The sequence below is a fragment of the Hyperoodon ampullatus genome (genome assembly GCF_949752795.1).
Source record: "Hyperoodon ampullatus genome assembly, chromosome: 2".
In the NCBI taxonomy this organism is placed as follows: domain Eukaryota; kingdom Metazoa; phylum Chordata; class Mammalia; order Artiodactyla; family Ziphiidae; genus Hyperoodon; species Hyperoodon ampullatus.
Window position 1 is genome coordinate 48,934,975 of NC_136915.1, and position 15,382 is coordinate 48,950,356.

General features: G+C 36.9%; 1 protein-coding gene across 1 annotated transcript in view; it reads right to left on the reverse strand.

Annotated features, from left to right (window-relative positions):
• Window positions 1–807: 807 nt before the first annotated feature.
• The window catches only part of FYB2 (FYN binding protein 2), a gene marked incomplete at both ends in the record, with an annotated part of 168,557 nt that continues 153,982 nt past the window's right edge, over window positions 808–15,382 (reverse strand). The window contains 5 exon segments of the mRNA XM_079720915.1: window positions 808–845; window positions 954–1,110; window positions 4,136–4,217; window positions 5,929–6,015; window positions 14,031–14,091. Of these exon segments, the coding sequence (XP_079577041.1) occupies window positions 808–845; window positions 954–1,110; window positions 4,136–4,217; window positions 5,929–6,015; window positions 14,031–14,091 (425 nt within the window).

The window sequence follows — 15,382 nt, forward strand, 5'->3', positions numbered from 1 at the left end:
ACTGTTTCACAGTTTCTTGAGCCAGCAGTGAAATAGATACTGAAATAGACATTGAAAGATAACTGCTTAGGAGCAAAATCAACATCTAAATGTGGAGGATTTGCTTTTCTCCTCTAAATTCCTGATGAAAGTTTCCACAGATTCCACCATCTCATGCTGACACGTAAACTGATGTGAGGCAGGACTGAGACCTTAGAACTAGTTCTCACTTGTGCAGACTGTACCATTTGATCTTGATCTTCCTAAGGTGACTAAACTTCATGCCTGAGAAAAAAGAAAAATAGACAAACATTTTGAAATACAGGCCCATAGAATAGTGAGTAGGAGATTTCAGGGGAACTTTTTATCCAGTTTAATTTTTTGTTTGTTTGCGGTACGTGGGCCTCTCACTGTTGTGGCCTCTCCCGCCGCGAAGCATGGGCTCCCGACGCGCAGGCTCAGTGGCCATGGCTCACGGGCCCAGACGCTCCGCGGCATGTGGGATCTTCCCGGACCGGGGCACGAACCCGTGTCCCCTGCATCGGCAGGCGGACTCTCAACCACTGCGCCACCAGGGAAGCCCCCAGTTTAATATTTTTATGCTCCTTTAAAATGTTTATAAATATGCTCTGTAGAGAAGTGTGATAACCTCAGGAGCAGCAGACACAAAAATAGTCTCTTCCAAGTAATCCTTATAGAATAGGGCATTGCATATTGAAAAACTTTTCCTGAATTTAAATATATGAAATAGTCTTTCCTTGAGACTTATAGACATAATAATGTATTATGTATTTAGAATTTATTATTTAAAGTATAAAATCAAACCACTCACTTGAAATCTAGATGTTCAATTAGCACATATCCATCTATAGAAATAAAAATCACTATTACTAATCTGAAAGTTATAATGCTTTGAGATTTTTTTTTTTAAAAACAGTGATTGAAATCTTATGGGCAATAAGCCAGTAACTTACATTTGCCTTTAGAATTGCGACATATCACTAGATTGTCTTCAGTGATATCAATGACTTCCAGTTCTTCTCCAGGGGTTATTGGCAAGTCGAATATTCCATTTCTTGAATTATTGGAACATGCCACTGCTGTGTTCATGACAGTAATTTCTTTGTCATACTGAAAGGAGAAATTCCTAATCGGACTGTGCTTGCATAGTTTTCATTCTTTTTCATTGTAACAAAATGAATGGAGGACATACTATACTAACCTCAAAATAAACTCAAGATGCTAGATATTAATTAGTTAACTAATTACTAAGGGAAAAGAAAATAATAGCAAGATATTCAGAGAAAGAAAAGTTATTTAAAGACATAATGGTACATTTATTATTATCACAATCTTTCCTACATTTGTTTGGTACGATCATATTTTCAAAGTGTTTTCACCCCCATTATCTAATTGTACTAGAATGAATTCTGGTGGGTGAGAAGGCGTTAACGTTGGTATGAATTAAGTACCATGAATGGTATGTTAACTGTTGCAGTAATAAAGTCACCACCAAACCTGGGAAAGGACAAGTTAAAAAAGAAAAAAAAAGAGGGAAAGAAAAACCTCTTTCTTTGTGTAGTGCTTTAGAGCTTATAATTCTTTCTTACACACAGCATTTCTAGCTGTTCTTTCTACCCTTCCTCTCTGGCGGGCTCATCTATTCTTATATACATACAGCTGTAGCACACACATTTTAAAGAGGTAGGAATGATGTGTGGGACAATTTCCCACTCTCCCTTGGTGGTTAAAGACAAGCATTTGTGGAAAAAACTAAGGAATTTGATTTCTGACCTCAGGGGAGTTTTTTTCTGTGTGGTAAACTAGCCAACCCATACATCAACAGGTACACCACCTTCTAATGTACTGAAATCCATTGACTGGAAAATAATAGTTCCAGAATATGTAGCTTATATTTACAGATGTCCACTTCACCAAATTAGGGTGGCCAAACATCTTCCTTTGCTTGGGATAGTCTCTACTTACAGTTAATGCCTCTATTTATAAATACTTACTGTGATTAAGTGTGCCTCCTTCCACTCTCAGAAATGTCCTGAATTTGGATGATAAATGATGATTAATCTATACCAAATGGGATCTAATCCACAAGATTTTTCTTTTGCCTACCAGAGTGATCGTACCCTTTCCAGGCCATTGTTCACTGTGAATGCACAGTGATTTCTTCAAATGTAAATCTGATTAGGTGGTCACCTTCTTTTTCTATAAAGTCCTAGAAACTCTTCATTCAGGGTAAGATCCACATTTCTTAGTTTGACATTCAGAGTCCTTTGCCTACCATCATTCCCCGGCCCCCCATTTCTGTCCCCTTTATTGAAGCCACATCAAGCTGTGTGATAACCCTGAATGTGCTGTGTACCTTACATATTTCCATGCCATTGCTCCTACTGTTTTCTCTGCCTGAAATACTCTTCTTTCTTAAGTACCTTTTCATGACTGCCATGTATAATTTACTGTTTTAACTGCACTTTGTATATACCCTTATTATGGATTCTGATTAACATACTGTCTCATAAAATGAAAATGGAAAACAGTTTTATCCATCCTTGTACCCTCAGTGCCTGGTACAAATGGGGCACCCAATGTTTTGTGATTTGAGCTGAATAAAAATTATTGAAAGTGTATAGTTTTTCTAAAGATATATCAAGGAAACTCACCATAGGTGATTAGGAAGAAGAGACTCACGTACATATGAGAATGGGGATTTCTGTCCCATATGAGAGTGTCACAGAGTGTCACAGCTACAATGGGGGGCACTAGATGGAACGTAGGGTCCTTTCAACAAGTAATAGTTACACACTTGTTTTTCAGCTAATCAAGTAACGTCACAGTTTGCAGTAAATAATTTCATATCACAATTCCTAGATATAGTAACCCTAATCAGCTTTGGTCCAAGCAGAATTTATTAATGATTATGAGGGATTTGTGTATGTTCCTATGTTAGTTCAGTCCAAAAACGTTTTTGGATATTTACACAGTGTTAGGTACTCCTATTCTGCTCTGTGTATGGATATAAGGATAGATAATATACCCTTGTCCTCCAGGAGCTCATAGTTTAATTGATGAACATGTAATTGCAATAATGCTAATGTTTTGTGATAAGCTAGAGGTTTGCTCAGGTATATAGGTATGTAGTTTCTTTATTCAGGAAGTGTGGGTTCCTAGAGGAGATGCCTCGATTAGGTCATCATAAATGAACAGGAGCTAGTCAGATGGAGAAAAGTAGCAAGGGTACACCAGACAGTTGGAACAGACCAGATAAATGCCTAGAGGAAGGAAATAGCAGGGCAAGGATAAAGGTGGACTTTCATTCAAGAAACAGATCTATGAACAATTTGTGGCCAAGGCACAAAGTGCAAGGTGAAGAATGGCAGGAAATAAAACCAGAAAGACAAGCAAAGGTCATGACATGAAGAGCTTTATATCTCATGTTAAGAAACCTAATCTTTATCTGTTTGGCAATGAGGAACTTTTGAAAGATTTTAGGCAAAGTAGTAATTTGGACAGATTCCATGAGCAGGATGCATACTTTCTCTCAATCCAATGTCTGGTACATGGAAGGTGTTCAATATATGTTTCTTAAAATTAATAAATTCTCACTGTGACAGTATATGAAATCAAAAGGGAGGAGTGTTTGAACTTTGCAATTATAGAAAAATGCTCTATGGACTCTAAATGAAAGAAGTTTTTAATCATTTAGTGTGACCATTTTTATGTTGGGAGCTGGAGGGAAAACTTGAACAAGACAAAAATCTCTTCAGAAGGATCTCAAGACTTTAGTTCAAAATACACACACACACACACACACAGAGTAATATCCCTGATCAGTGTTATAACGGATACTGTGTAATAGATGTATGAAATGTGCTGAGGGAGTAACTTTGCCTGGTTGAGTTAGGGAAGTGTGGGTGACATTTAACAGAGCCTTAAAGAATGACTTAGCAGTTTTTCCAGGCAGAGGAAATAGCATGTACGAAGGCATGATAATACAGAAATGTATCAGGAAAAAATTAACATATCAGATGTTTAATCAAAGATCATGTCAATCCCAGTGAGGCAGATGTGCAACACACTTATAGAATCTTTAAAAAAAGAAATTCCTCTTATTGTTAATTTTTACTTTCAGAGGAGAACATACCTTGAATCTTTCTCTAAAAAGTTTTTCTTCTCTTTCCATTCTGTTCTTTTCTAAGTTTTGCTTCTTGGTTTTGAAGAAATTCCTGGGAGATAAGTGGGCCGAAATATGCAGGTAGAGTGAAGTGTATTATAATAAAACTCTAAGCTTCCAAAGCCATAAACTCATTCTATTTCAGGATAAATTCAGATATAATTTTATGTGTTTAATTTTATACCATCTTCCTGTTATCTCTCCTTCCTCAAATCTATCTGCATACCTTCCTCCAGAGTCATCTTTCTAAAATTTAAGAGATCATGTCACTCTCTTGCTTAAAACCTTTCAATCTGTCTCTACTGCCTATAAGATAAAGTCAAATTCCTTAGTGTGGTACACAGGGCATTTTATAATCTGGTCCCAACCTACCTTTCCAGCTGCCCTTTTCCATATACATTCAAAGTCTACATGGAACTTCTTAGACGGTGGGCTGTCATTTCTATGCCTTTATACCAGGGATACCCTTCCCCAGACTTCTCTGAAAACTGGTCATCATCTTTGATTAATAAAGGGATAATAAAAGGGTTGCACTAATACAGAAAGTAATTCTTATTGGTAGAGTAAGTTATGGTAGAAACCATTTAAAAAGGAACAAAGAACACATAGAAAATTGATACATCAATTTACAGGAATAATAATAGACTCAATATTGCATTTTCAAATTTACTCAGTTGAGAAAAAAAGTAAACCATTATATCAGTTTGTTGTAAGAAATAAAAAAGCACAAGAAGATTGTTTCCTAAAAAGACTTAGGTATAGACATTAAAATACTAGAAGCTTTTTTTGGGGTGGGGAAGGTAAACAATTTCACTGTTATTTCATCTCTTGGAATGCTGTTTTGTTATGCTACGCAGAAGTAAAAGTGTGAAGTTTAAGGTAGAAAGATGCTCTTCTCGTCTAATGAATACATCTTTCCAGCTTGGGAAAAATAAATTACATCAAGTCTAAACTTAAAGAAAACAAACTTTAAGGGAAGGGCCATCCTATGCCATCCTCTGAGTTTAAATTTGGTATAGACTGATGTCTGATTTCTCTTGGGGTGCCCGTGTAGGACTTTTCTAGACAGATTTCCCAGAGCAGACAGACCATGCAGTGTTCCCAGTTCAATGACCGTTTAGACAAGGATTTCCCCAAGACACTTGTTAAACCAAGTGCCTCAGCTCCTGCCCCATATCCCAGCAACTGAGAAGACTGAAGCACAGAGCACTAAGTGACCATCAGAGATAGTAAAAAATATCACCACCCCACCAAGCCAACTGGGAATTTGAATCACATGAATAAAGATGAGATCTTGAATCAATAAAACATGCTTTTTTATTTCTAACACTAATGTAGTGATAACTAGAATTATATTGTATTTTAGGGAAATCAGTCTTACTGTGTGATACCTAGTTTCTCAAAGCATCACTTAAGTTCTAACTGGTGTATTATTTAAGTTCTATCTTACTGGGGAAAAGTTCCTACAGCCTAAAGGAATACTAGAAATTTTTCATCATTTGATAAGGACTGGCTAGCATTTTCTTGCTCCCTATCCACCAAAAGCAGGAATGATAAAGATAAATGTGTGTGACGCTTTACATTTTCATATTCTTTTTCTCTTTTAATCCTCTCAGTTGTACTATAATGTAGGTGTTAATATTCTCATTCTGTAGATGAGGAACCTGAAAATCAAATTTAATGACCTGCCCAAGGTCACACAGCTAGTAAGAGGTATAAATCGCAGCAGATGAGCTGTAATTTAAGTGTACTTTTGTGCTTACCTTTCTGATTCTTTAGCACCATTTTTCTCTTTTTTTTCCTTTGATATCAAAAACTTGGGCTTCCAAGTCTTTAGTTTATCTTCATCCCTGAGAAGAAAAATATTTGGAGCAAGTAAATTAAGATTGAACTAAAACCCTTACGGAACAATCAGTACTTTCTGGGCAACTGTGTTTTACCAAAAAATTAAAAAGTCATCTAGAAGTATATTTTGATAATCTATGGCAAGGCCAGAACGTAAATATTTTAGGTTTTGCAAGCCATGCCATCTCTATGGTAACTACTCAACTCTGCTATTGCGACTGTATTTACAATAACAAGTGGCCGGCCATATTTGGCCCCCAGGCCATAGCTTGCCAACACCTGATCTGTGGCAATCCAAATTTGAAGCCAGAATCTGAAAAAGAGTGGATATATGTATAACTGAATCACTTTGCTGTACACCTGAAACTGATACAACATTGTAAATCAACTATACTCCAATATAAAATAAAAATTAAATTAAAAAAAAATTGAAGCCAGAAGCAAGAAATCAACCTGCTAATAATCACACTTCCTCTCCTTTCTGAGCCTCAGTTTCTTCACCTCTAAAACGCGAATGATAAAATGGACCTTCACTGTGGGACAAGACTAATCCAACTAGTATTTAGCATTAGCAGAAAAGGATGCAGAGAGGAGAGAGGGTATTATAGAAGGAACTCATATTTTTTGAGCCCCTATGTGTCAAGTCTTATGCTAGGCATTTTACATATGTCAACTAATGTGGTTTTTACAGGAAGCATTACAACAGTCCTTTAAAGTAGTCTTTCATAAAGTTTTACAAAGGGGGAAAGAGATGATCTAGGTAACTTACTATGGTCACAGAGATAGTGGCTTTGAACCCAGTGGCTTTGAATCCAAGTGTGTTTGACTCCAAAGTCTATGGTCTTTCACCACGCCTGCTGCTTTAAAACTTTACTTTGCTGGTATGACAAAGCAACCAATATGTTCATCACTGATGTGAACAAAACTGGCCCCTCCTCTATCAACCATCTGTATGTCTATGGTGTCTGCACATCAGAACACAACTTTTCACTGGGTAAGTTATAACCACAAGAATATTACGTCAAAGGAATTTAAAATTTTTTCAGTGACATTGTGTCACAATTCCCTTCAGATATGGTCACAAGGTCCAACAGAATATCAGGGACTCAGCATCTGACCAGCATTAAAGATGAGGGCTAGGAATATGGGTTTAACAGATACAAACTACTATACATAAAATAGATAAGCAGCAAGGATTTACTGTATAGCACAAGAAATTATATTCAATATTATAATAACCTATAATGGAATATAATCAGAAAAAATAACTGGATCAGTGTGCTGTACACCTGAAACTAACACAATATTGTAAATCAACTGTACTTCAATAAAAAAGAAAGAGGCAGCTTAGGGAAAGCTTTTAAGAAGACTTCCAGGACTCGTCTAGGGATCTCCGATCACTCTTTTCTCAATGTCTGTTGCCTTTGGAGTCTATAACGAGCTCAGCGGTTACTTCTTTTCTAATTGTCTGATGTTCACTCATTTTATCTCTTCATTTTAGGTTCCCAAAAGATGGGATCCAGACACACATTCCAGATATACCTACCACAAGCTCAGCACAGTGCTAGGCACAGAGCAAGTGTTTAATGAGAACTTGTGCATGGACTTGTTAGGAGCTATAGCTGTGAGGGCAGGGAATAGGCAAAGCAAATGCCTGCTTAACAGTTTATTTTCTTTAATGATTATAAAACAATATATCTTCAGATAAGTCATACCAATTTTTACCCATGCTAGCCGTGTGACCATTATGGTCAACTCTTTGTCAACTTATTTTAGCTTTTATAGGGATCTAGTTAGAGAGCTTAATTAATTTGGCAGGATGAGGATTGTTTTTTTGCCATATCATAGGTTAAGAAACAGATTCAGAGAAGTAACATGACATGCCATAGGGCCCACTGGGACCAGGTTGTAGAAGCTGTTCCAGTGTCTTTTTCAAGATTCCCCTCTTCTTCCTTCCCTTGCTGACTCTCTAGGGGAAATTCTAATGAACAAAAGGAAATGAAAATCAGAGGTCCGGATTGTCTAGCGACAATTTAATCCAGAGTTGTGTAGGCATCTCTTCAACCGAATATGTACCAGGACATGACAATGCAAACTAGCCAAGCTGACAAGAACTCAGATATCTTCCATCTCCCTTCCTATTCCAAATTCTGCTATTTTCCATCAGTGTTCCATCTGCTACAAATGTCTTTAATAATTGATTTCTCTGAGGCCAAACTACAGAAGATTTATTCTATCACATGAAAAAGAAATTGGTCAGATTTTGATAGGGTTAAGTGCCTTGGTAAATATCATTTAATCTTAAAATATCTTCTTCATTTTTTCACCACCCCAAAACACATTTTGATCATCTTTCACCTGAGCACCTTTAACAATATTCTAACAAATGTTCTACTTCCGACCTTCCCTCAAAAGCATTCTGCAGAAGGTTCTAGGTCTAGTTACTCTTCCTGAAGTGTGGCTCTAATTATATTGTCCTCTTGCCCACAGTTCTGGACTTCCTTATTTGGCAGTAGGGCAAAAGAATTTTCTGATAGGGCCCTCCCAGTACAAAACTGCTAGATCCTGGATAAAGGTTTTTTTGTCTTGTTTTAACAAATTGCCACACTTTACACTTAGATTAAGTCCTGTACATTATACCTTAATAGCCCCCAGCAAATAAACTGAAACCAGAGAGAGCAGTAAGCACTTTGAAAGCACAGAAGACAAGTCTGTCCTGAGGAAAATGCTATCAGCACCACAATATTTCAGAAGATTAAACTTTACATTAGGGCGAGGTAGGAGTTAAGACGTATCGTCATGTTAGATATTTTTTAAAGCCAGTTCAGCTCTATGCTCTTTATATAAGACACATTGAACAAGAATATGGAAATCAGAAAAAGGATGAAAAATGTATACTAGGGAAATACTAACTAAAAGAAAGGTCAGGTAGGTATAAGACTGGGCAAATTAGACTTTAAGACAAAGCATCACTAGGAAATTAGCTTAGTGTTGTAGTAAAGAGAATGGATTGGGAGTCTAGTTGCTGGGGTTTGAATCCTGGTTCTACCACTTAGTGGCGCTATGAGCTTGGGCAAATAACTTCACCTGTGTGTCTCAACCTCTCTTCTACAAAATTTGTATAGTAATAGTATCTACTTCACAATTGTTGTGAAGATTGAATGAGTTAATACATGTTAAATCTAAAAACAGTGACAGTAAGACCTACATAAGTATTTTTGTTATTAATAGTATTGATATTAGGGAGGATGGAGATGGCTACAACCTAAAAAGAAACATTTAATTCACCAGAAGATATTTAAAATTTTGTATGCAACTAACAAAAGAGCCTTAGAATATATAAAGAAAAAAATGAAGGAACTTTTGGAAAAAACTGACAAATCTACCATCTTTCTGTGAGATTTCAACCCACTTCTTTCATATATTAATGGATCAAGCATCTAAAAATCCATAAATCTATAAACGATTTTATTGAGAGAATTAACACATATTGTGTTGGCCAAAAAATTCGTTTGGGTTTTTCCATAACAGTAGAAAAACCTGAACGAACTTTTTGGCCAATCCAAATATTTGATTTAGAGGACATAAGTTGATCCTTGTATCAAACAATTAGAGAAGTCATATTTTTCTAAAGTACACATGGGACATATAAAAATCGACCATATATTAGGCATGAATCATGTCACAGAATATGTCAAAGTACTGATATCAGCTACTTCCTCAGTGTACTAATACCATATCAACTACTTTTCCAGATCACAATTCAATTAAGATAGAAATGACACACGGGGAGGGGGAAGGGTAAGCTGGGATGAAGTGAGAGAGTGGCATGGACATATATACACTACCAAATGTAAAACAGATAGCTAGTGGGAAGCAGCTGCATAGCACAGGGAGATCAGCTCAGTGCTTTGTGACCACCTAGAGGGGTGGGATAGGGAGGGTGGGAGGGAGATGCAAGAGGGAGGGGATATGGGGATATATGTATATGTATAGCTGATTCACTTTGTTCTACAGCAGAAACTAACACAACATTGTAAAGCAATTATACTCCAATAAAGATGTTAAAAAAATGACAAATAGAATACAGAGCATGGGAACAGATATTCAGATTTTTGGAAACTTAGTATGACAAAGATGGCATTGTAGAAATGGGGAAAATAGGGGCTATGCAATTAATCATGCTAGAACATTTACCCACATGGAAGAAAATTTAATTGGCTCTCTACTTCACTAAAAATGCCAAAATCAGTTCCAGGTAGATCTAAGGCTTATGTGTAAAAGCCAAAAAATTAACAGTTTTAGAAGAAAATATGGGAGAATATATTATGATCTTGGGATAAAGATTTCTTTAAAGATATAGAAAGTAACAATCATAAATCACATGTATACTTAGAAGGGAAAATACAATAAATGCAAATTTTACAGGGAATGCAAATTCATAAGAAAATGCCAGCTTATTTTCCAAAGTGGTTGTACCAACTTACACTCTTCCCAGCAGTATTTAAAGGGAATACTGATCCACATTCTCACCAACACAGAAAGAATTCTTAATTTTTGCCAATTTATTGGGTATAAGATACTATCTCATTGTGGTATTAATTTGCATTACCTTCATTACTAACAATGTTGAACCTCTTTTAATATGTTTATTCACCCCCATGTCTTTCTATAGAAGACCTGTTCATATCTTCTGCCTATTTTCCTTTGGAAAACAAGTTGGCTTTTCTTATGAATTTTCATTCCCTATAAAATTTGCATTATTTTCCCTTCTAAGTATACATATAAATAAGAACATTTGTAGCAGTATTGTTCAAAAGTGCAAAAAATATGGAACTACCCCAATACTCACAAGAAAATGGATAAATAAATTGTGGTATGTACATAAAATAGAATATTATAGAACAGTGAAAATGAATAAATTAATATTGGCTTAAAAAATGATGGATTTTGAGTAAAAAAGAAGTTGCAGAATTCTATATACAACATACCGTTTTTACAATGTTAAAATCCCTAATGAAACAATATATTTTTATCACCTGTGCTTGATAACAGTATTTTGGTTTTGAACAGGAGGTGAAAGACTTGAAATGTAGGAGAGTGTTTACCTTGGGGGAAGGCAATGAGATAGACCAAGGGGTGTGCACAAGGTAGAGAAACCAAGGCACTGGATATGTTCTAGTTCTGAAGTTGAGTTATAGGTTGAGGGAAATTTATTTTATCTTGCTTTAAACTTACATGTTTCTTATTTTCATTTTTACAAATATATCATTTATTTTTAAGAAAGAATTCATTCTTAACTCTAATTTTATATTCCAGGGCTCTCCTCTCCATCTCCTGCCAAATTGCATTTCCTGCTCGTAACACCCATTTTCTTGATCACATGCCTTCTGGTCCAATGAAACTTCCCAAACACACTTGTTTTCCATTTACACAGCTGTCCAGCCCTCTCCCCCCAGCAAACCTTCCCCGCTTCTCTCTCTCTCTCTCTCTCTCTCTCAACCCCAATCTCCAACTGTGTCAAAATGTTTCCTATCCTTGCTTCTTTAACTTGGCACAGAGACTTTTCTGATCCCCTAAATAATGGAAATGTCTACCTATTCTGAGCTTCCAAATTATTTTGCACATTTTTTGGAGGCAGGTCCTTCTTTGTTATCTGATTTAACAAACTATGCTTTGGTATGAGGCCACATGATAGAGACCAGAAAGCCATAGCCCCTACCTCAGGGAGTTCCCATCTAGAGGAGGAGACAGGCAAGAAATAAGACGAATACAACTATGAAAAGAATGCTCTGATAAAAAGGGGGACCTAACCCAAATAGATAAGCTCAGAGAGGACTTCCTGGGGAAAACAAAATCTGAATTCAGTTTTAAATAATGAAGGATAAAATAGTCAACCAAGCAAAAAGCATGGCAAAGTGTGTTACAGACAGAACAATTCTTTTGTTCTTAAATTCTCACCTCCTTGGAAAGGCCTTCCCCAGATAATCTACTTTAAAATGACTATCAATCTCCTTCCAACACACAGACCATATGTCCACTCTCTTTCAAAATATCCAAAGCAATCAAACTTCTATGTTTAATTATAGTTGTGTGGGTTTTTTTGGGTTTTTTTTTTTTGTTGTTGTTGTTGTTTTGCGGTACGCAGGCTTCTTACTGTTGTGGCTTCTCCCGTTGCGGAGCACAGGCTCCGGATGCGCAGGCTCAGCGACCATGGCTCACGGGCCCAGCCACTCCACGGCATGTGGGATCTTCCCGGACCGGGACACGAACCCATGTCCCCTGCATCGGCAGGTGGACTCTCAACCACTGCACCACCAGGGAAGCCGTATAGATTTTTTAAATTAATTTATTTATCTGCCTCTCCAATCAGATAGGAATAGGAATTATATCTGTTTCATTCACTGCTTTATACCAACACTTAGCATAGTGTCTGGCATATAGTACATGCTCAGTAAATATTTGTTGAATGAATCGACGAAGCTGGAACAAATGTGAAGGTTTAGAAATGCTGGAAATCTTGAAGAGTTCAAGGAACACCCAAATGTACAGTATGGATGGAACATAGGAATGGTGAGTAAGTGGGAAGTACAGCTGAGGCTGAGAGTTTGCCAGGAGCTGGATCAATAATGAATTTTATGCCTTCTTAAGCAGTTTGGATTTCATTTTGAGAGCAATGGACAACGACTAACCATTTTTAAGCTGGTGAATGGTGGGTTTTGTGACATGATCTTATTTGTACTTTAGAAAGTTTGGAAAATAAAGTGAAGTGGAGGTGAGGTGGCCATTCAGGAAGTCATTGCAATAATCCAGCTGAGAAGCAATGAGTGCCTTCACGTGGCTGTGCAGTGGGGATGGGGAAGCAGGAACATTTTGAGAGTTATTTAAACAGAAGAGGGTGCAGGGCACGAGAGGAGGAGGAGTCAAGGACAGTGAATGCCTAGGGTTTTGGTCTGAGCAGCTGTGTGTTTATTGAAACAATCACCCACATAGATTTTAGAAGAAAGGGATCATATTTGGATGGGGACAGTTGAGATTATGAGTTAATATGGAATTCTGAGTTTCAAACAGAGTTATCTAGCAAGCTTATTAAAGTGGAAGAGAGAAATCTGACCTCAAAATTGTAAATTTTGATATCTTTACTATAGTGATTGTAATTAAAGCCCTAGATGTAGATGAGACCATTCAAGAACATATAAAGGAAGAAGGGAAGAGAACTGATACAGGAAATCTGAGAAACACATAATTTTTAAAGAAATGAATGGCAGAATTAGAACACATGCATGCACACAAAACCAAAACTAACCAATCAAACAGGAGGAGCAACAGCCAAAGGCGAGGAATAAGAAATAATGATAACATAGAAACCTGGGGAAAAGTTAATATTTTTTTCCTTCAAAGGATGGCATGATCAACAATTTAAGATATTATAGAGAAGCCAAGTACAATAAGGACTTACATGTATCCACTGGATTTAACAAAGAAATTAGTGACCTTACCAAAAACAAGTCCTCTGTCGTGGTGGAACAGAACCCCAGTTGCAGTGAGCTTGGAAAGATGTATCCAAGATGAGCAGAGGAGGCCTTTGTTTTCAACCATTTAGTTGAGAGGGAAAGGACAGATAATAAGTAGCTAGAGAAAGGGTATTGAGTTTCAGGACGGTTTCTCTTTTTTGATAGATTTTAGTTATTTAGACCTTGAGAACAGAGGTTCTGTGAGGTAGTGCTTGCCATCCTCCACAGGAGGCATTTAAATAAGTATTTGTTATGTTGCAATGAGTTTCAAGTCTATAGATTCAAAGGTAAGAAACAAAGCTCCAGTGAGTTTTGAATCACCTGCCACTGTTAGGTCATCTACATTACTCATTATTTTCCTTTTCTAGTGGGGGCAATATATCACAACTTGACTTTTCACCCAGTAACCAAGGATCTGAAGGGATGGCCCTCTGACCGTATTTAACAAAGCATCAGGAAATGGGTTAAATATCAGTAGGGATGACCAATGCGGTAAATTGACTTACTTTGACTTTTTTTCATTTATGTCCACATCATCATAGATAATAACTTCCTGAGACCTAAGTTCTAGGGTCAAGATAGGATCAAAATAGTCTATTATTAGGTATGGTTTATACAATCCCCAGCTTTCCAAATTATACACAATTACTTAATTATCTAGGTGCATCCCCATGCCTGTTTTATCAAAATCTGATCATAGGATATAGAAAGGATCAAAGAACAAAACAAGTATCCATTTGGGAAGAAGTTCAACTGAGGAATAAAAAATAGTGAGATGTCCTAGTATCTCAAACATGCATAAATATTTATATCAATTTGATTTCATGTGGATTTCCAGAAAATATGAGTTGCCGAAAGGATCATGTTTAGACTAGGTTCCCATCATTCTGGAACTGGACAAAGATGTTATAATGCTAGAGCAGTGAGAAGGCTTAATTCCTAGGGGAAAAAAAGCAATTTAATAGAACATTAATGTTGATTTTTCTTCCCTGATTTTTATTTCAAAACACAACTGCTTCTTTATAATAATCTTGCATAAAATTGAATCTTACTTAGTACTTAATCATAATTAGACGTTTTCAGTTTAGGATATTCACATTCCTTGGTGGTCTACATAGAATTCCATAATATTCAAATGACTCACCACTTGAACTAGTTAGAAACCTTTTGGCATAATTATTCACAATTCATAATTCAGTTATTCATATATTTGGATGGGGGTACAATGCGGGCCTATTCTGACTTTTTTTTTTTTTTTTTTTTTTTTACCTAGACCGAGGATATTTTGGGAAAGCTGTTATTTTTTTATTTGATTTTTTAATTTTTATTTTTGGCTGCGTTGGGACTTCGTTGCTGCGCACAGGCTTTCTCTAGTTGCGGTGAGGGGGGCTACTCTTCATTGCGGTGCGCAGGTTACTCATTGCGGTGCCTTCTCTTGTTACAGAGCACGGGCTCTAGGTGCACGGGCTTCAGTAGTTGTGGCATGCAAGCTCAGTAGTTGTGGCTCACGGGCTTAGGTGCTCCACGGCATGTGGGATCTTCCCAGACCAGGGCTCGAACCCATGTCCCCTGCATTGGCAGGCAGATTCTTAAGCACTGTGCCACCAGGGAAGCCTGGGAGAGCTGTTATTATACCAGGTTTATGTAACTATTTGTTATTTAGTGCAGCAAACTTATATTTGTGGAATATAATATACATTTGAATTGTCAAGTCAGAGTAAAATCAAAGTAGCCACCATCGCTAGAGCCCATAAACTAAACCTGACAAACAACAAAACACATGGCCCTCTCTCATCGATAGATTCAACTTACTGAACGTGATGGAGAGCAAGCACACTAGATGTCAGGCACTGTACTA